Below are 23,063 nucleotides of genomic sequence, written 5' to 3' on the forward strand. Positions count from 1 at the left end.
CTAGCGATTCCATCCGAAGTACCTTCTAAAAATAAGCCTGCTCCTTAGCTTCTCTTAGGTCTTCTGCTAAAAGCAGAGAAATGCATGATGCACCATAAACATCTATCACAGCTTAACCCACGGCTCTACATGGAATATTCTTATCTCTGTGATCAAAATATTATCTGATTAAAATCACAGATTATTTTTAAAAGTCAGTAAATAAATCTAGGTAAGCACAACAGAGATAACTTTCACAGCTCATTACATATCATAACAGATTCTCACATTACAGTAACTTTACATTTATAACTAGATATAACAGAGAAAGAATGTTCTTGTGCGTTTAAACCCACATACAAAACAGTCAAAGAGCAGGCCAGTCAGGTTAAAGACCGATTATAGCTATTCAGTTTCATTGTCAGCTCAATGACACTAACTAAATCACAGAGGTTTTAAGAAATGCATAACATGCAATATATGTTTTAGAGGAATTATTTTTACTTCTTTTTTGGTTCTACCATGCACAAAGCACAGTTTCAATGGAAAACAGTTTCTGTGCTCTACTGTAGCATTAAATAATAATAAATGCAGCTATGTGAAAAATGAAAATGATGAAATAAAGACACCAGACTTAACAGAATGCATAAAAAGTGAATGCTAATGAATGAAGACTTTTGAAAATAGAAAGTCAGGTGCATACATCAAAGCTGGTTAGCATGTATTTAGCCTATAATCTAGCCAGACATTGACCTTGTCAGAGTTACAAGGGTTATTATATTTTTATATACATATGTATGTATGTTACACTAAATTCATATACAAGAGTCATATTTCATTACGAAAGAAATTATGCATTATGAAAGTAATTGAACTTTTGTACTCTTAATTATAACAATGGCAAAGCCAGGAGAATTCTACTTGCTTCTTTTTCTTACATTCCTCTAATGCAAGATGCTTACTAAGCACAGGACCACATTCTACTCTTGCCATTACCTCCTTGGAAACCTGGAGTACTCCAAGGTTGACTGCTTCAAATCTGTGCTGGATCTTATCCCAACCTAGGAACATCCGAATTCAACAGAACAATTTTTGGAGCAGTTCCACAAATGGAGGATATACAATCAGCTTTTTCCTAATGGCAACAGTGACAGCAATTATTACTGTGTAGCAAAAACCCTCTATAGGTATCCTTAGCACTTGTTTGCCAGCTGTCACCTATTGATATATCCTGATGGCTAAAGAAATACCATTAAAATGGCTAACATCCTCACAATGCATTAGAGGACATCTAATTGTTGAAACAGAAGAATTCTCTGCTGTTGTATAAAGAAGCATAGGAAATCAATGTATATTTTGGCAAATTACGTAAAGTTTAAATAGGGCTACATTTTTAGCACAAAAATATGACAGCCCAATTACTTCCACTGCCTATGCTTGTGCCAAAAGGCTCACTTACAGGTTTTCACTTTATATTGACTCACTGCTGCTCTTTGTTTATACTATACTGAACTGTATTTTGTAAGTCCACCAATCAATGATTTGATTAATAAAGTGCCAGATAGTATTTTAGTGAAGATTATTCTTTGTGTTTGTAAAGTAAAAAAAAAAAAAAAAAAACCAAGACAAAAAAAGTGTTGTATCCAAAAATCACTTTTTACGTTTGGTTAAACGTTGATTTGGCCAGTCTCCCAACATTTTCTAAAACATACTTTTCAGTTGATAACTTGAAATTCAGACTTGGACGGATTGTTGAATTATACCCAGAGGCTATCCAACATAAGGACAGCTGCAGTTTCTGTACAGAATACACTTTCAAGAGAAATGGTGGGAAGGCACCTGTAAGTAAGTAGGTAAAACTGGGATAGATATTATTTCAGAAAGATTTTGTTTTGCAAAAGATTAAAACAAAGGAAAAAAGTAACAGACTGTTATAATGCTACATTAAAGATCACAGGTGCATCCTTTAATTTTAAAATTGAGAATTTATGCAGTAATTGGAGATGCATTTTAAGCACAATTTACTTGATTTTGCAATGATATAATTTAAGGAACTTCTCCTGCCCCCAGTCTGCTGAAAAATAAAGATGGAAGGACAAAAATGGTATTAAAAAATAAAACTTTGATTTAAAATACGACATTTCCTCCCTTTTCTTATGCATGCCTGTGCTTTCTTCTGTAACTAAGAGACATGTACTGAATTCAAAGCATTATTTCTCTGCATTGCAATAAGGTCACTCCTGCCTGCCTGCTGCAAAAAACAGTGACACAGAAAGAAACTAATTGTAAATTTTCTGTACTATTTGGAAATGCTCTCCATCTCTACGGATATTTAAACAACATATGAAGCATTTGCTGTTAAAATCAGAACTAAAACATCACTCTGTTTTAAGTTGCAATTGCTCCTTTACAGTGACAAACATGAGACTAATTTAGTAAAGGCTAATTATTAATTTATTTATTATTTGGAAATATACACCACATATCTGGATGAAATGCTGGACAAAATAAGTGAACCTATGTATAAAGACAGAAAAGTACTTATTTTGATGGCTTTAGTACTATTTTCAGTTTCAGTAACTACAATTCACGCATGTAGCATACTGTTAGATATGAAATGTATTTCCAAAATAGGACTTTGGATACAGAGAAAAAAAAAAAGACCCTTGATTCTTCTGCTAGAAAGGTTAGTGGTAACTAGAATTCTGCCTTAGAAAATGACAGAAAGCTCTGGAGTGACAAGAGAGGACATGGGAATATCAGCTGAAATGAAAGCAAGAGAACTCAAGGGTAACTAAACTGGAATTTAGCACAAGCACTCTTCATCCAGATACCTACCACCTTTGTCAGAAAGCCAAGACGTGCATTTGGTATTGGGCACATGCCAGGAAGACCCTTATCTATTTTCTGCTGCTTGAAATACACCAGTCCTCCTTTCAGAGGAGGAGGTGCACAGCAGTGATCATTTGTTATTATGGGAGGCAAGTAGACTATGATATCTACTAAATAAAATTAAAGTATCTACCTTTCCAAAAGAGGATGGCAGCAGCCTTCCACTCTCTCTCGAGCTGGATCGGGAGGCAGTTTTGCCCACACTCATTTCCTCTTCACATCTGGCTATCTTCTTTTTCAGTTTCTCTCTTCTTCGCTGGTCAGCAACTTAGGAAAGAGATAAAAGCTTGTCAGATCAAAACTGGAATATTACTATATTACCTTTTTTTTGTTCTAAGTGATTGGATGACAAGGTAGGGGTTTCCAATTGCTCAGCAAAGTCAGACTATTGATATATGTTCCACTTGGAACACACGGCAATTATAAAAAATTACCTCTATTCTTAGAAGAAAAATATTAAGACTATGCTAGTAGCTGAAGCTGTCTTAGCTGAAGCGATACCTTAAGCTTCCCTGAAGTATTCTCATCTCACAACTAATACACCACTATGCAGGAATTCCAAGATCAGTATTGCTAACAAAGCACTCTGCTTTACACTAACCTTTACAGATAGAACTCATTTGACTGTACTCTCATCCAATATTTCAGAAAAAAAATGAGTTTAACGTTAGTAAATTTTACATATAAAAAAAATATCCATGCTCACACCATGGAAAGACAGCGAGTAGTGTCCCAAGTACAGAAATCCATGGCAAAACAAGCAAGCTCCTGTCAAGAACATAAAAAATGAAGGGAAACGCTGTGAAAGGGCCACTGTCAGATCAGTAGGGGAAATCACTATCAATCCACATTGGTCTGCAGTCTAAGAACTTGTTCACAGTGTCCATGCAGCACAGAGGGTGAGTTAAGTATCTGTACCATTAGACAGAGAGGAGTGCAAAAGATGAGTAAATTTTCTATTTTCAAGTTTGCTATCTGGTCACCTACATCTGATATTTTCATAATACAGTCCAACGTTTTTGTGTACTGTAAGCACCCAGGAGCCACAGAAGAAGTTCACAAAGTTGAAAAATCCAAGCAAGGCTGATGAAAAACATTAATGATTTCATTTACAAATGGGAAAGAAGAGGGTTTATATAAGCAAGCACACTTCTGGAATCTGTATACACAATGAAACCTGTCTTAATCTGACTAGACTTCTCATTCACTTAACACAGAACCAAGTGTATGAATGGTTTGTTTGATACAGTCACAGAGACAGAAAGGACTATGAGGATCTCTTTTTGGTTTCATAATGTATTTATACCATACTCTCATAGACCCCAATCTTCACACACACGACTATGCTTAACATATGGAAATGTAAATAACTTTGCAGATTGGTGTGGTACATTCTTCTAGACAGCTGAGAATTACAGCAATCTGAGGGCATTTAATCAACCCTCAGAATACATTCATCTGTGTACATTAACCCTACAGACATGTTAACCTCTAAGAATTAAGTACATTATCCATTTTATTAAACAAAATTATTTTAAAATATCATTTTTAATTAAATTATCCTTTTTAATTATTTATCATATTTAATTAAATATCCTTTTTAAACTAAAAAAGATTATTTTAGATGCAAAATCCTTGCTTTTGTTTCTCAGGGAAATCCCTCTTTCTTTCAGTTCTTGCAATTGATAGGTAAAGTACAAAGTAATTTATTTTATGGCTGCTGATTAATTCAACATATTCCATTTGAATAGTTACAATATAAAGTTGCTTTTACTACTGGAAAAACATTAGCTGAAGTTAAGATACGCTAAATTCTACAAGTCTGAATTTAAAATACGCCTTGTATCAGCAGGAAAAAATAAACTGTACCATTAAATAAGTAAAACTCAATATTTTTCGTCCTACACTAAATTATTATCATGTAGCTATTCTAAAATATTATTATTTCTAATTGTGTTTGTCTTAAAAGTTACAGATGAGCACTCAAAAATTGGCTACATTTAGAAGTTTTATATGTTTGAGATAAATAATTGTTCACAGTGGACCAACAGAGTGTGTCTGTGTGCGCGCATGCATGGAAGCTGTAAAAACTCAAGTCTTGCCTACTGCTCAGGTAAAATGGTGATGGCTGAAATGAGTGTTGAATAAATACCTAGGGAAACAATGAATGAATGAGAACTCTACAAAACGAACATGCAAATTATACAGAAGTATGTGTGTCTCATTTTGTAAGTGCAAGTAGATGCCTGAAACAGGTGGAAAGTGGGTTTGTCTAAGACAAGACAGGCTTAATCACTGCATGTTCTACCTGCATCTCATGGCTTAACAGGAGTTTCTGAGCAAAGTGCAAAGCAGTGTGAATATTATTGCAAAACTGAGTTCTCATGTTATCCTTATTCCGCTCTTCACAGGACAAAGTCTGAGATTTAACATACATGGACAGACTCTGCCTTCACTACTGGCGTTCAAAGCCATAAAAGCTAACTACTGTAAACCTCCTCCAGGACTGTGTGCTACAACTTCTCAGCCAAAGCATGGCTTGTGCCCATAAGTACAGAAAAAATGAAAGAACAGTAAGTATTCCAGCTAAGGCTATCTTTGGATGTCACAATGACCCATTGGGACTACTGTCACCTGCACGGGAAATAGAAAGTCTTTGCCTCACACCAGTCATACAGTAAGCTTAGCTCAGCTAATCCATTAAGTGCATTCCAAAAGCTATCAAGTCAGTCACGCGTACTGAAAGGCAGAGCAGACACACACAAAACAGAATGGCAGAAAATCCCAGCAGTGTACCCATCTTGTTGCCAAATTTGGGAATTTTCAGGCTAGATTGGCTGTAAAAGCTAGGAACCGTGAAACCAGCAAAGCAGGAGAGAAAGAAATCCTTCTGGAAAACAGCTAGTGTAGGTGTAAACAGACAGCTAGATGTAAGTTAGGATAGCCCTGAGGCAGACAGCAAGTAACACAGACAAGAGTACCGGCAGACACACAGAAACACGCATGCTGCCTGCCTCCCCTTGCTTCACATGTCCTTTCCCCAGGCAGGGACTGGAGAATCCAGTCTTTCCGTTTGACTTTAGCCAGACCCAAAGGCGCTAACTACAATATTACAACTGATGGGAGCTGAAGATACCTGAGGCTGCCATACATAACCACTCATCCTGCAGCTGTGAGTATATTAAACAAGGAAAAAACGAGACCAGCACTCAGGAAGAAACATGCAGCTTTAAAAGGTAGATTTCTCTGTTAATTGAAAAGGCTGCACTGTTTAAGGTATCTTCTGCTTTAAATCAATCACAGATACAGCTTCTTTAGTTTTCAGTGAGGTTAATAAACTAAATTTGACAAGATTGCCTTTGGCATACTGCATAGACTAGTAGGAAGTAAACATCAACTGCGTTTGTTAACACTTAATAATTTTACTACAACTCGCTTTTACTGTACATTGGCTCCAGAAGCGTATCACACTCCTAGAGTTAAATACGGGACAAGTAAGTATCTTGTGACAAATAAAAGGAAAAAGAAAACCACTTATTTTCTTTCATATCTTTAAAAAGGGAAAACTAAAGGTTTAGGAATAAAAAAATACATTCCATAGATCCAAATAACATAAGTCCCTTTGAAAGCCTTATTGCAGACTTTGAGATCAATCATATCTCATTAACTGCTGTGCTCAAAACCACCACAAATATTTATGGTAAAGAGAAAATGTACTAGAATATAAACAAAGTGGGTATTTTTGCATATCAGATAAATTCAGAGTCTACGAAACTAAATTCCAAAACTTACTGCACCTACCCCATGAATCTGTTCTCTTAATTCTGTTGCCAATGACAGGAAGCACAAGAAAGACTATAAATCTTAGAAATCAAACTGTAGCATTTTTCATGAAAAGCTACCTATAAAACACTGATCAATCTTGTTAGATGTAACACTTTTGCCTAAACAAAAACCCTTTTTGCAAAGAGTACACCACACTTCCAAAGCAGAGATCACATTGTTATATTCCCCTATTAGAATACTCTCTACAGGCTCAATTCTGTTTTGCTGAAGCCTACCTAGGACTTTTAAGGACAGTACAATTTGGAAAGTCAGTGGTCGTCCTTTGCTCTGAATCTCCAATCTCTAAATTTATCATATGTCACATCACAGTACAAATAGCATTTAACCTTCAAGTTATCTAATTTTTGATGTAAATAATCCATGACAGACAATGAAATATTAAGCTAGATTTAAATTGAGTTCAGCTTGCAGAACTATGTATCTCAACAGAATTGTCCAATACTGAGCATTTCTCCACTGTGCTTTTGTATCAGCTACTTTTGTAGGAACACACTTCTAGTTATTATTTCCCTTATGAATTCTCTTAGCCAAACAATGTAAACATCAGCCTCTTTTCTGCTGAGCTTGAAGTGCCTGCAGTGACCATAATGGAAGTGTTCAGCATATCAGCTGGTGACATGACTTCTGCAAGCAAGCTCTTCCTTTGTAAGAATTTTTAGTACCAGCTTCCTAGCTCTACAGAAATTCCCAGTACACCATGATTTAAGAACCTGAGGTGAGATCTCATCAAATGCAAATTGAATTTTGCCATTAGGTATGGAGTTTGAGTTTCTCATAACTCTAAATATTTTAACACAGAAATTTTAATTTTCATAACTCTAAGAGAAGATTCTGCAGTCCTTCACATCCACTACCAACAGCACCGTTTCACCAAACAAGGGAGGAATCACCATTAAAAAAGGTAACAAAGGACTTAAGGGCTTGATACTGCCTTGCTTCCATCCAATGGAAAGTAACGTCTGTATCAGAGTATGTACTTCAGAAACATGACACTACTTGGCAAAGCTACTAATGATTAAGTTTGGCCATCGCCAAAGCATGGAAATAAAGCGTAACAGTGAGATGTGAATCCTTCAGGGGAATTTCAGGAGAGGCTAGAAGGACAGGATTATTCCAAATCAAATCCACTTCTGATCCTTGTAGGGGTTCCCCATCCTACAGACATGTCATAGACACTTCTGTCAGCTGTATGAAGAATACAGTAGCCTGTGCACAGCCTTCTACACGGAAATTGTGAACGGCTGCACCAACGCTGAAGAAAACTCCTGAGCCTGCTCAGGTAAACCTCCACTCAGGTACCCTTGCGAGGTCCACCTGGCTTCTAGGTGGGCTTGGACAGTTGGTTTTGTCTCAGGGTACCACTGGGGCAGCCCCCAAGGACAATGTAGACATACTGTACTGAAATAATACTGACAGTAAGTGGAAAGCATACTTTTATTCCTGTTCTCTGGTATGCTATAGCTATTTTGTAATCCTCAGTAACAGTGGAAAATGGTATAAACCCGACAATTTCCCCAGTGGGCAGATGGTAAAGCTATGTAAATTCAATCAAAAAACAGGGACATATTTTCAATAACAACAGTAATTTACTACTGAAACAACTACAAAAGCAAACTTTCTTTTCTCTATTTCTTGATCTTTACAGGCCAAGACTGCAGGCCCCTTTTGCTTACGTGCTTTATTTACCATATTCAGTACGGTTGTTGAATTCCATATTAGCACAACTGGATGAGATTTTTGGTCTGCTTAACTCACGTCAGACTAGATGAACTAATGTCTTTTTGCAACTACAAACTGTGAAAAATGTATTTCTGATGTACTGAAGACATACCTAAAATTAATTACCTCAAAAAAAAGAGAAAGAAAACCTTTCTGCAGAAGAACTTTGAAGTAAATAAGTACTGCAAAAAGTAAAATTACTACAGTTAAAAGTACAGACTCATAAAGATATTTTTTTTATACAGCGTGCTTTCCTGCTCTCTTGATAAATACACTAGAGATATTTCCAAAGACATACTTGGAACTCTGAAAACATACATATTAGAATTATCTGAGTGTTTGACTCTGAAGAACTTATTTTAGTTGCTTATAACGTTCATTTTCAGAAGTGCATATGTAAAGACCAGACTCAACAGAAAAGTTAAGAATCAAAGATCGGGAGATTTTGTGAAAGCTTCTGGTAAAACAGCAGCAACAACAAAATATACAGGACAGCTTTTCATAGCATAAAGCATAGATGGATATAATGTAAAAATACGATCACATGAAAAACTAAAATTTAAATTCAGAATTATATAAGAATATATATGTCCTGGTATTTCTACTTGAACCTAACCCCCAAAAAAATAGAAAAACAACATTACTGATCAGTCTGAATTGTCTCTCCCCATCTCTCACCTCCACCCAAGTATTCAAGTTCCATCAGGCTAAAATAGATTTCTGCTGCGTAACTTCTCAGAATACTCTTTCTCCCCGTGCTCCCTTCTTCTTCCTCCCTGCCCTGCCTTGGTATCAGAGAGAGCTGCATTCCCAAGCACACTAATCACTGGGTTCAGGCTGTACTATCAATATGCCCTGTGGAAAAACCTCTAAACATATGGGTTAGTACTGTTAGAAACCAGGCATGTGTAGCAGCAGCTGTCTTATTTGGCATAGCTTTTGTCAAGTTTTCTGGCACAGGTTCCACAACCACGGACTTCTAATGGCCACTGGTATCAATCAACATGCTTAGACTAATTCTGAACATAGAAGTTTCACATTTCAAGAAGTTTCACATTTTAACAACTATTTTAAGTCAATAAGGCTGATCTAATACACAAGAACATGCTCACTGCTAGCCCAGTGGCATGGCACCTTGCCTACTTTGCTGCCAGCTAAGATACCAGGAAAAGAACAGTGGAACCTAAATCCCCTTTAAGGACAGAACACACTCAGTTGGCCAGGGAGAATGCCAACTACGGTATCATGTTTAATTCTTAAACACTAATGACTGATTCGTGGCAACAACCCCAAAGGGAAATACCTGCTATTTTAGCAGTTCATGAGGCACATTTTCAGGCGACGTTTTTTAACACTATCTGCAGGAATTCTGTTTTGTAACTCTATGCTATTAATAAATCTTTGCATTTCAAACTGAAAGTTTACCACCCTTCCCAAATTTCTTTTGAAATAGATGGGGAACAGAAACCTTCTCTGTGATGCAATGAGTAAGATGACAAGGAATACAAAAAGAAAAAAGTAATAATATGCTTTAGTTGAGACAATGAAAGGCACTGGGAGGGTAAAGCAGTAAACCCCTCGACCTCAGTGATGCTATGGAGATTCTGCCAATATTCAGTCATATTGATGTTGCAACTGTGCCTGGATAAATTATGTGTCCTATCTCCAGCAAGAAAAAAGAAATTGGTTTGAAAATATTCTAAAAATCCTTTCCCCTTACCTTCTTCCTCAGTACATTTTCAATACTCTTACTGCCTGAGCTACTGGCTGTCATCTCCACATAATCCACATAAAAGACAGAGGAAGAAAAACTATTCTATGGTCAACTGCTAGAGACACTACAAATGGTATCTGGCACTGAGCTGAACACCTGAACATGTAACAAACACTTAGTTGACTATTATTACAGTACAAAAATCTGTAGTTCTTGATGAACAATGCACAGAACAGTAGGAAAAAGCCCCAACCACTCTAATTTTAGGTATGAAATAAACTGAAATAATTTTCAATTTCATTCTAAACACCTAGAGTTTGTAAGAATAGTGCCAATACTGGGCAAAGGATGCCTCAGTAGTCTTAACCTTAAATACCTCAAAGGCAGAGACACTAATAATGAAGAATCTGAAAGTAGGTGTACCCCATGCAATTATCTCTTTGCTAACTCTGCACAAACTTCAGCCTGTGTGACAGAGTTTCTTATGCGTTTATAAAGTGATCTCAGTCAGGTGACAAAACATGAAAAAACCCAAGTCAGAAAAAAGTATCAATTACATGTACACATTGAGCATTGACATTAATCCTCAAAGATTTTTATTAAGAAAAGACAATCTTATATACCTGGTACAAACACATACATGAAAAACCTGGACCTATTGCAGTTGACACATTTTTGAAACTGGTAATCATGAAACAACAATTTCAGCTATTGTTGAAATTGCACATATATGTGCAATATATGCACACTAAGGCATCTAAACCCCTTATATTCCACCACCCAAAATCTGCCTTTTAAAATTGGAACTATCAGGATAAATGCTTTCAAGTAAATTCAGTTCTAATCCTGACAGTGTTTGAATTGGACATCTGGAAAAAATCTTTGAGCTATACAGATACTGTGACACTGGAACAGGTTACTCAGGTTGCAGAATTTCCATCCCTGGAGGTTTCCAAGACTTGGCTGACTGATCTAGTGTTGGCAGAAGTCCTATCTTGAACAGGAAGCTCAAGGAGGACTAAATGACCTATGAAGGTCCCTTACAAATAACATTTCTGTGATTCGGTGAAAGCAGGTATATGACAGAAGCTGAGCTTCCAAATTATTAGAAGAAATGACAGTGCACACAGATTGAGCTGCTGAAGACAAATTGCTAGACAGGAAATCCATGAACCAGTGTCTCTCACCTCTATCAGGTAGAAACAGCTTTTTCTGAAATGGTAAACAGAATGAGCAAACAAGCTATATAACTTTTAGCTGTGTGTCTGGAGCAAGTGCTGAACTCCAATGAAATCAGATGTTGAGACATTTCTCTTGCTCTTGCAGAAAAAAAAGGGAATCTCCTACTGCAAGAAAAGTAAGTTTGCAGCATTTTATGCAGACCATTTAATATTAAAATGTAATGAGAACATTTTTCAGCATTGCAAAGTAAAAACACTACATTGAGGAATATTGTAATAAAAAGATATTGTTTATATAAATTTGTTGTATTTCTTTCTGTTCTATCTTTCACTTGGCACTCTCACTTTTGTTGGAGAACATAAAACACTTCACAAAATAAAACCTGAAAACTGGGGCATAGACATAATACTGTCTGCAGAAGCCACTCTTTTGGGAAAAAATACATCATTATTTATTGCTTTGTTAACCAGATTTTTAAAAATGTAAAAAAATTGTCACTTTACAATTGCACAATTCCTCTCAGTGCAGAACATCAAGCAAACAAACTGTATGTTAGAACTGAGCTAAATTAAGGATACAAAGCTCTAACCACAGTGGATACTTCTTGTTCTCCCAGAGCTAACATTTCTTCCAAATGAATCCTGTGCTGCTGACACGGATCCCAATCCTTGAGCTATGATGCTCAGCTTCACTTTACGAGCTAGCTCTATTTTGGGAATATAATAAATTTCATCTAAGTAATGATTAGCACTCCCAAGTCTTATGCTAGAATAACAGTAGGTAAATTGAAGATTTTTTTTACAATCAAAGGTTTTATTTCCCCCCCCCCCCCCTTGCTTTATGTTTTCTTCCTTTGTGAACAGGAAACATCTTCTAGGGCTGCATTAATTGTATACGTATTTTAGTAACATAAAACACAGAAGAAGCTTTTTCCAGCCCAGTTTGAAAATAGGTGAAAGAAAAATTTAGAGAAGAATTAGTGTACCAATTTTATCAAACAGATGGTTAAAAAAAAAAAAAAAAAAGCAGCAACAAAGGTGAAATGTTTCCATCAGTCCCTGTATAGGAGATTAATATTCTGTTTCTGACCAGGACAAAATTACATAACCAGACATTGGTCTGAGTAAGATGAACTGAAAGAGAAACATACTGCACTAAGCTTTGCTATCTGAAATGTAAATTTCCTCACTACAGAGCACACCTGCTAGTGTCATGACAATTACCTGTTAAGGTTAAGGCACTGTCACTGTCTCCCAAAATGAACTCATTATTCAGGGAAACTCATTCTGGTGTGAAACACAAAAACTATCAGCTCAGAAGTATTTTATATGTAAAGATAGCAGACTAAGATAAATGGGCGTTTGTTGGTACTGAGAAAGACCCAAGACCTGAAAAGCTATGGAAGAATACCTATTACTTAGGGAACCTACAATTCTAGAAGATGCAGAAAGAAAACCTACATGAGGTTTTCATTACACAAACACACAGCTGCAGATATTCTTCTTACACCAACCCGGTATTTCATGCTTGTTTCAAAGCAAATCTTGGTAGAGCTGGAGCACAAGAAGGAAGACATTTTTCAGATGTCTCTGCAGAACAGGTGATCTGAAATTCCTGCTGCAGTCTGCTGACTCTAGATGACTCCCTGCAATACTGTTGCTACTTATGCTGCACCTTTTGAAAGCAGAAGGCAAGCCCATATATAGCATCTTTGATCCTGGTGCAGCTTCTTGCTTAATACAGTGTTAACCATTATGCAGAAGTACTGAAAAAAATTCTAATGAAACTGAGTCTTTCTGCCAAAAAGATGACTGATTTCCTGCATCAGCTCTAGTTACTCAGGTAATTTTACAAGGCAGTATCACTCTGGCTTGACTGGATTTGAGACTAACAACAAAGTATCCTGTCCTCAGAAGACTTATCTTTCCATCCTAAAATAACACTTTAATTTCCTCCAGTACCTCAGCAGTCGCAACTAAATACTGATTTGAAGGAAAAAAACCCTTTCTCTAACTGCATTAAAGACAGAGAAATAACAGAAATATACCTTTGTTATTTTAACCAACACTTACTATTTACCTCCTTTGATTAATACACTTAATTTGGTATACCATAAATCAGTGATTTGAAAGTACTGCTCTTCAGCTAACACTACGAAGTAAGGCTACAATACTGATATCTTTCAACAGTGTTAAGAAGTGAGACAACTCGCAGAAAAAGTAACCGTGGTTTAATCCAGGCTGTGGGGCTGTACACTTGTAACTGGCTCTGTTTTCTGCAAAACAGAACAGGTAGTTTCAGTCCTGGTCCATAGGTGCCCACCATATTCCCAAAATTAACTTGACCTTGCACTAGTAATCTCTCTTCTTGAAAGTTCAAGCTTACATCATATCACAAGAAAGGAGAAAATGCTGCAATTCTCCCTATGCGGTGCTCCATTGACTGTGTGGATGAAAAGAATCCTAAGCAAAATTAACTGTGATCCTAAGCAAAAATAATCACTGACAGACTAGGTCCATCTCACTCGCATTACATTCACTGCAGATTCTTACAAATAGCTGGAGCAAGATGCAAAAAGCTGAAGAAACAAGTAGATACATTAACTGCTTTATTAAAGGCTCTAGTCTATTGTTACTCCTCCATTCCTCCAGCTCTTTTAAGTTAGTTTTACAGAAGCTTTTGCAGAATTAAGGTATCACAGATACTTACGTTTGATGCTGTTCAACCTACTTTTGGGCACTGAACAGTCTACAGCTGCTGAAAATAAGAAAAAAACAAATGTGAGTGATTCAAGATTTACTTAGGTTTTGTGATGGCTAGAAAGAAGTAACAATAAACCCACACAGAACAAAGACTACTTGAATTTGAACACAGCGATTCTTCTCCATTTTAAAATATGCTAGTTACTATGTATTTGAAGTATTAAGTTGATACTAATACAGGCAGAGAATTTGTGAGATAAAGATGTCAAAGCAAAATACATTTGAAGGAAGAATCATCACAAATAAAGATTCCTTACAAAAGTTGTCTATTCATTTTGTGCTGATAGCATTGAACTGCACACCTGAGGATACCAAGTATGTTACATGGTAGAGAGAGAACAGTGTATTTGTGACCATGGCTTCTGGCAGAATCCAAAGTCCCCATGTACCTCCCTTTAAAGCAGACATGAAAAAAAGGAGGGATGATGAAGAGAAGCAGCAGAGCCACCTCCAACCCTATTTCTGAACATAACTAGAAAAAGAGTATACATTGTTTTGGGAGGCATTTAGATAACATTCATTTCATAACTCTCTTATAACTTCCATGCATTTAATTTAAATACTCAGGACATCTTATCAAGCCATAGCATTCATATGTTTTGGACTGAGATCCCCATGACAAGTTTATGCCATGAAGAATGAAAATAGGCTGTGAACTGTACAACATTAACGACTACGTACAGACTTTTCTTAGCTCTGTGCACGATACTAAGTTTTTAAACACACTATTTCATACTCCTTACATGACCTAAAAAAAACCCCAACTTTGGCCGTAATAGAGTTTGATTTCAATAGCAGCACTGACAACAACGTATCGTCAGTTCATAGTGGAGTAACCACACATAGCTAAATCTGAAATTTTTTTGATCAAGATCTCAGCATAATTAAGAAAGATACAAACAGGTACAAGTTCAATAGGCTCCAGATTTCATATTTGTCTTCTGATAAACACAAGTACCTTCTAACATTAGAATATGTGCAAAAAAATCACACATTTTTAATGCTCAATACAGATTAGTAACATGATTTTCTCGTTTACAAACATACAGGGCAATTTTCAAAGTCCTTAAAGCTCACTAATACAACTGATTACAACATGAACAAAAGACAATGAACATTTTTGAAATAAATTAAAAGACATAGTAGTCTAAGTTTTACTGGAAATGTTCTGCCTTTGTTCCTAAAATAAATCCTGTATGTTTGCTCTTGTGATCATCTCCATGATTAGCAGAATGAAGCTAATACAGGACAAAGTATCCTAAAATTAAGTGTTACCAAAGATACTACCCTAAGGAAAATGTGTTCATCCAAAACTTACAATCCTTGTTGACGTCAGTTTGAGTAAGGAACAGGAAGAAAATTACACTTCCTACAATCCAATTAATTCCCTCTTGATATAATCCTATTCTCAGAGAATGAGCTAAACCTGGGGGTAGAGAGTTCATTCATATATGCACATTTTTACCTTTGGCTGAAAGGATTCTGCTATAATGAAAAACCATGTGATCTCTGATCAGGTATTGGTTAGTTAGGCTTCGAGAGGAGTCAATGCAGAAAGCTGTAAGATTAAAATATATCTGAACATTACAAAGGCAGGCACAAGAACACTAAAATTTTAAACAGTTATTAGCTGCAATTCGAAGTCACAATCTTTAAATTACTGTGTGCTTCGTTGCTCAACAGCAGTCATTTTTCTTTACCTGTTACTATCACATGAAATCATCCTGTCTCCTCCCCTGCCACTGAGCCATTAACTCAACCAACAACTACAGAAGTGGCTGAAGTTTGACTCCGAAAACATCAGCACCAACACTTCCCATTTCTCCATTCTATGATCTTTTGAAAGAAATGTCTGAGGTGGCAGTACAACACAGAAACATACTAACCCACATAAACTACTGACTGTAAAGGAATACGTTTAACCCCAAGGGTTCTTTAAAGCAGTAACCTTATATATATTTCAGCTAATATAGATGTGACATCTTTCTATATTTGTTTATATTGTGAACTGTTTGTAGTTAGTACAGTCAAGGCAAAACTTACTCCTCAAAAGTATTTTCAGTAATGCATACTAAATGTAAGTACTATTAAACTTCACCAATTAAGCTCAATGCAAAGGTTTTAATTATAAAAACATTTGAATCATAAAATCAATGAATTCACATAAAAGGAACCATATCAACTTTCTAATGAAAGCACACATGTTACTTACTATTACTCTTGGTACTTAAGTGTCCTTTAAACGGACTTGCTGGACCACATCTGGGAATGACAACAGCTGGATATTCATTCGCTTTAACAAAATGTCAAATAAAACACAAATGTTAAAAAAAAGAAAATGTATATTTTAACATACAAGATAAAGAACAGAATCTTTCTTCAAAGAACTCATGAAAGGCTGTCATGGACTTTTGTCACAAAGGAAAAAAATATTTAAACATTGTATATTATGATTGAAATACAGCAGTGTAGTTAAGTAATTTAACCTAAACACCAAGATACAATAGTAGTGCTTTCACTAGTTCAGGGAGTTAAACAGCAGAACAGACAATTAGATCACTTCACTCTGAACTTTACATCAGTCATCAAACTGCACAGAGACATAGCCACGGTTTTGTACCTATGCTAACCTCCAATTTGTTTTAAAGTTCTATTGATAGAATATTATCATTATGTCAAATGACTAATGTGAAAAACAAAGTTCTGCATCTCCTCAAAAATAATGCTGTACTGTCAGGCTCACAATTATACCCTGTTGTGCAGATTTCAAAATGTGTACCTGAATTAATTGAGAATCTACAACACTTTTAGAACAAATTTTAACAGGAGATATGCTACTACTGATAATACTACTGTATACAAAACATTCCTTTAAGGCATCCAAGATATGTAACATGTAAAGCAAAACAAGATTTCTTGAACTGACTACATATACCACACTTACTTAATATTGATTCTAAAAGCATACAGCCAATTCCTACAAATTTATTATTACTATCAAGGTCCATATGGTCTTCCCATTCCCATCCTACTTCTCATCTGTCAGTGCAAGAGTCTGCAACTGCCACGTAAGCATCTCCTAGCAATTGGAGGCACTACAGCTCCAGGGCAGTAACTGTGCTCTACACTTAACTGGTCACCTCCAGTTTTCCACTCTTCACTGGATGAAGACACATATGGGACCTACCAGAGATGAGTGGGAATCTCTTCTCAGTGGCCTCCAGCTGGGCTGACAAAGGCAGACATAATTACAAACTGACTGGGGGGTGCAAGAAGCAATGCTGAAAGCCATGCCACACATGTGAAAAGCCCCTTAATCCCACCTCTCCTAACGTACCTCCTGCATGCCCAGCACCTGGCTTTCCAGGGCTTTTTTTCCCATTTCTTACTATTCTATAATGACTGTTAGAGTACTATTGCAATTATGTATGTAACTACTGTATTCTATAACTTTAAGTGCAACAGCATGTTGCACAAGATGGTTAAACACGGTGTCCAACTATTAATTAGTAGAGATTGCAGCAAACCAAATCATTCCTTTAACAGTGTTTTAATATAATTTCCCCAAAAGCCTTATAAAAAGACATATTGTACTAAATTTCAGGTGACTAGGAACAGTTTGGGAAGCAACAAGAAATATCTTAAGAAAATAAATAAAATGAAAATCATTAGCATATGTTGAAATTTGCAAGTATTGTCTTGGGAACCTGTTGTGAAATGACACTAAATCTGCATCCATAAACTCAATCCCTGCTCTTATGAAGCACAAAAAATACCAGGGCAATTTTGAATTAGTACCAGGATTTCACCCTTAGAAAAAACAGCCTTTATACACTATGGGCTTCTGTGGCTTCACAGTGTTAGAGGTGGTGTCTGCAATAATACTGCTCCCACTACTTTTTGCTGTGAAGCTGCCAGACCAGCATTAGGGAAGTTACAAGAAGAGGGAGAAAGCTACTGCAGATTTTTTTTAACCCTGTCCTGCAATCGGTTTATCTTTATGCTGTTTTCTTTAAAGCCAAAGGACAACATTCCTGTTCATCTGCATCAATTTCAAATGGCTCATTTTAAAATTCCCCTCATGCTATAATTCTTCCTAATAACTATTTGTGATTTAAACGTACATAGCGACAATGTTAAATTATTTTTATAATATTAAAATTCCACACACAGCAAGAATTTATTAGATCTAGAGTGACTGTCTCCACAATGACAGCAAACTTTTGTCAGTAACTGCTTTATTTCTTGCTTACATATTATATTTCTCTACCATACACTATTACGTATCAGTGGTATTCGCAGTCTAGCTGGATACCCACCCTGAAACCCCTGACTTTCTGAAGTTACAAAGTTCACGTGTTTAAAGAATGCAAGTCTTGGAAAGACTTAAATGTTATATTATAACATTGCAGTTGATAAAAGTTTGTCCTAATGATAAAAAACGCCACATGTGCCAGAAATCTAGATTGCAGCAGACACCTAAGAATCAGAAGTGTTTCATTCACAGTTGCTCAAAATAGCCTAAATATTTAGGTATTTTCTTATTTCAGAGCTAGGTTACAATTCCCAAAGGAGACACACATGATACTACTAGATAAACGTTTACACCACCACCTCTAACTCATGTTTATGTGACAGAATCATAGAAAGGTATGCATGAACATCTTAAAAAAAGCAGACATTGTTAAAACTACGGTGGATTCTCTTCAGGGAAGCTAAATGACTTTGTCCTGAGTTAAAGATGCTCAGAAATCCGTTGCTTTTACTGCCTTCAGCTGGACACGTGCCTGTTCAGCATTACAGGAAAACCAGACGATTTTGAAATGTTCACTTGCTTTGCATCACCAGCAGATGGCACCGGGACAAACTCTATCCATTAACAAACCCCACTGGCTACTGTTTTGTCCTTTACAATCAGTCTGCATCAGGCCGGGGAAGTGGTGGTGGCGGTGTGTCAGCTTACCCCCCCGCGTCCATCCAGCATCATTATTTCATAGGCAAGAAAAACCATCAGAAAGGGTCAGGAGGGAGAAATTAAAACATTTCAGCCTCCTCTATTTCAATTATGGACACATGGACAGCACAGAAATCACTCCCAATCGACACAGAACCCCCCCATTTGCTGAAATCTCAAAGGTACTGGAAAAGCAGCACCATTTGTCAAGCGGTCACCGACTGTGCAGGTGCTCATGTCCCTTGCACAACGTTCCCAAAGCTCAGTGCCTCCTGCATGCTCTTAACTTCTGTGCCACTGAGGAAAGGTTTCAAGACCCAAATCCAACCAGATGGATTTGCAACTCTGTTGTTGCTAATTGCAGGATAACACCACTAAGTGCTTTCACACCTATCTCTGAACTCCCCTAGGAAACACCTAGGCCTTTACAATATTGACCCATTTTCAGGGAAGTGGAGGACCTTGAATAAAAGCGTTCCTGACTGCTCAGATTTTAGAATACCCTTGAAATGCCAGGGTTGCAGCCCCCCTAGTACCTGGACCTGCTCAAGACTTTCATGCCATTAACAAATGACATCTTGCTGTTTAGAACATTTCCTTGCCGGGCAAATGTTTATGCTGAACAGCCCTTTTTTTTTTTTTTTTAATATCTAGTTGGATCCTGGGGGCTGTATCCTGGCAAACCGTACATTTTTCTTACAGCTTCAAGTAACAAACAGAACAGTCTTCAACTTAAAAATATTTCCATGAACAGCAGAACTTGTGATGAAGGCTTCCTGAGGTCCTCCTGTGGCATCCTACTGTGCTTACTCCTACACTCTCTGACTCTCATGCTAAACAATGTGAATGAGATATTTTTGTAACCTGTTCATCAATGAGAGCATTTGAGGCTCTCTCTCTGTGAACCACCCATTTTCACAAAACAAGTAGCAAATTTATCACAGAAAAAGGGTCAAAGACACTAATTTGGCTGAAATAATGCTTAGCACTATTGAAAACAGAAGAGGCAAAGAACACCAACAAGTAAACTTTTGTTTTCTTAGGATCCCAGGCTGTTTTACATAGACATTTTATCAAATGTATCATTTCTACACTGAAGTCAATTTATAATACCCTCCCTATATCTTCAGTCTGAAAGTCAAAAACACTTTTTATTGTGTCAAATATTTACAATTAAGACCTGCATTGCTAATGTCAGAGGAGAAACTGGAGGATTTGGTATGAGGAAGATACCTGATGCATTTTACTTTCTACAAAACAACTGAAGTGAGGCAGAAAGTGTTAATGTTCAAACATTTCACAATTAGAATTTCAGGTTGTCTACTGACCTGAACAGGTATTTGTTTAGACTCAGACTGTGTTTTCAAAGTTATGTGCACAATAGTAGAAACTAAAATTAAATTGAAGGCTTAGATATGTAAAGAAAATTTTAAAGGAGAAGATGGGTTTTTCAGCAAATTACATAGTAACCAAATATAAACCAACAAAAGGATGATAATTACAAAGCACAGTAATTAGAGCACCTGGATAGCTATGGGAGTGAAGGAAGCTGTTTTGGTTTAGGACTGAGCAGAGTGAAAGTGGCATGCATTTTGGCTACTCTGCCTCTTTCTTTCAAAACCCTGCACGTGAGTGAGAATTTTTTCAGTGAAAAATTTTCTACTGTTTTGATGGTTCTCAAATAATTATTTGAGAATAGGAGCACGTATCTGAACCAGACTTAGCAGAACCAATCCCAGTACTTGCAGCTCTGGCAATAGTTAGGTTTCCCAACTAAAACGCACACTTTCTACTTACAATAAAAAACTCTAAATATTAAAACCTGGTTACGAAAATCCACACTAGATTTAAACATCATTTATTTAAATAAGAAACTAATTTTTCTATTTTTAACTATTTCTCTTTTTTATTAACGTGATGATATACTTAACAAAGGAGAAAAACAGGATGCTCTATTAGCTAATACTACTAATGAGCCCTGATATCCTACTGTCATGGCTCACATCTTCCTACCATACCCCCTAAACTCCTTCCAAACTCCCCAGTTGGCTGCCTTTTCCTTACCTACAGTCATTCCCTCCCCTCACTCTAAAACCCCCTGCTTGCTCAGCTGTGGCTGATGAGTTGCTATAGGTGTTATAATTGGTCATCTAAGCTTCTCTGGTCGTTTATCTTTGACTAGTTCTTATCCTCCAGTTGCGTATCTGGGAATGAATACAGAACTGAATGACTTTCTCTAAAAAACGTATGTTAATTTGTTGGGTTTTCTCCTACCCAGCCCCTGACGTTTGTTCCCCTAAGACTCCCGCTTCTTACTCACAAATGGATGAAGCTGGCTAATAGATGCAGAACTGGAAAGAGGGAAACACCAGCAGAATGGTGAGCCACCCACAGACTCCTTCTTTAGGAGAACAGGTTAAAACATGGCACGTCTCCACTGCTTTTCTGCCACACCTATGCAACCATGAGGGACCTTCAAAATGGCTTTAGATTTAGCTGGTTTCAGAATGCAGATAGCATTCCATATTATTTGAAAGTTACGGTGGGGAAAAACTGAGCCCTGCATAATCACACCCATAATTTTTCCCTGTTCATGCAAGTGAAACAGAAACCTCTTGGACTCATTTCTGGTTTCAGTGATAACAAAACTCCTATCAATTCTGAGAGTATAAAATCTTAGATGTGAAGCTGCCTTTAACAGAATCACATTTAAGATTTGTTAAGAAGTGTCAGAAACCACCAGAGGAAAAAAGATAGTTATTATTTTCTAAATTTTCTGAAGGACGGATGAATAAAGCCCCAAGAAGCTATAATACCCCAATTTTGAAATAAAGTCCCAAATGTTCCATCTGAATTTTGCATGGGATCATTTGTGTCAGAGGCAAAGTAAGATGAAAATGATACAAAGTATCACTCCCTGACATATGCACCATACATAATGTTCTAAGCCATTAATTAGATGGGTGCTATTTATACACTTACTATGCTGGATTACACAAAAGCTCTTCTTTACTCCTACTCCTAATGCCCAAGAGGTCTCTCAGTCCTTTACAACTAATAATTTAACAGTATTATGCATAAATTAAAACAATGCAACCAAAATTATATTTCAGTTTCAAGAGTCAAACCCTCCTCTGATAAATTTAAGAAATCTAATTAAATAGTAGCCTTGAAATATGCTGATTGAATCATATTTGATGAAGTAATTCTTGAAAATTCTTGAAAAATACATCATTATTTTCCTAGCTACAGGTTTCACATGACCTGTAAGGGAAGTTTTAGATGCAGGTTACTACTCTATTCATACTCCAAAAGCAGAAACAAATGGCCGTGTGTGACAGCAGATACGAATTGCTGGCAGAAGCAACAGAACTAAGTGGGTCCCATGATCATTTCCTTGGGCAGCACCTCTACAGTTAGCAGTGGCACTGGCAGATTCCAGTTTTCTAGAAGGACACGTGAGGGATGGCGTTCCTAAAGTGACCATATGCTGCTTTCAAGTGATGTGTACAGCTATCAATACTCATATCACAGTTTAGAAACTTCTGTCTTAAAAGGTTACTGCCCTGAGCTCAGTGGGTAGCTGTGCCTGTGCAAGCCAGCACAAGGTAATCAGAAGCGTATGCTACCATGTGCTGTAATAACTCTCCTGTGGGAATGGTGCTCTGGTTCAAGGCTGCTAGAACACCAGCTCACGAGCACGTCCTACATGACAAATGTATATGCTGACTTCTACTACTACATGAGACTCAACGTTATGTCATCCCATGAACATGCATTTTGAAGGTGTGTCACTATCTAGTGTCAAACTGACCAACAGATAAAATACACGTACATGTCTAAATGTATAGATACACTATATTTAGGTTCTTCTATACATAACAAAAAAACCCTCTTTTGTATTATCTGTGCCTACAAGGAAGGTGCCTCTCATTAGTGTTATTAACTTCCACCCTCTCGTATTTCTAATTGAAAATGCACTTGCAAAACTCTAATGCACAGCTGGCTTCACCCC

The 23,063-nt window shown here is 36.8% G+C and overlaps 1 protein-coding gene across 1 annotated transcript in view; it reads right to left on the reverse strand.

Annotated features, from left to right (window-relative positions):
• SPATA7 (spermatogenesis associated 7) overlaps window positions 1-23,063 on the reverse strand; it is a 43,674-nt gene that overhangs the window by 17,597 nt on the left and 3,014 nt on the right. The window contains exons 2-5 of the mRNA XM_040600505.1: window positions 16,307-16,387; window positions 15,560-15,652; window positions 14,042-14,089; window positions 3,005-3,138 (exon numbers count right to left, since the gene is read on the reverse strand). Coding sequence (XP_040456439.1) covers window positions 3,005-3,138; window positions 14,042-14,089; window positions 15,560-15,652; window positions 16,307-16,387 — 356 coding nt within the window. The remainder of the gene's footprint in view (window positions 1-3,004; window positions 3,139-14,041; window positions 14,090-15,559; window positions 15,653-16,306; window positions 16,388-23,063) is intronic.

This window comes from Falco naumanni, chromosome 7, assembly GCF_017639655.2.
Source record: "Falco naumanni isolate bFalNau1 chromosome 7, bFalNau1.pat, whole genome shotgun sequence".
NCBI lineage: Eukaryota > Metazoa > Chordata > Aves > Falconiformes > Falconidae > Falco > Falco naumanni.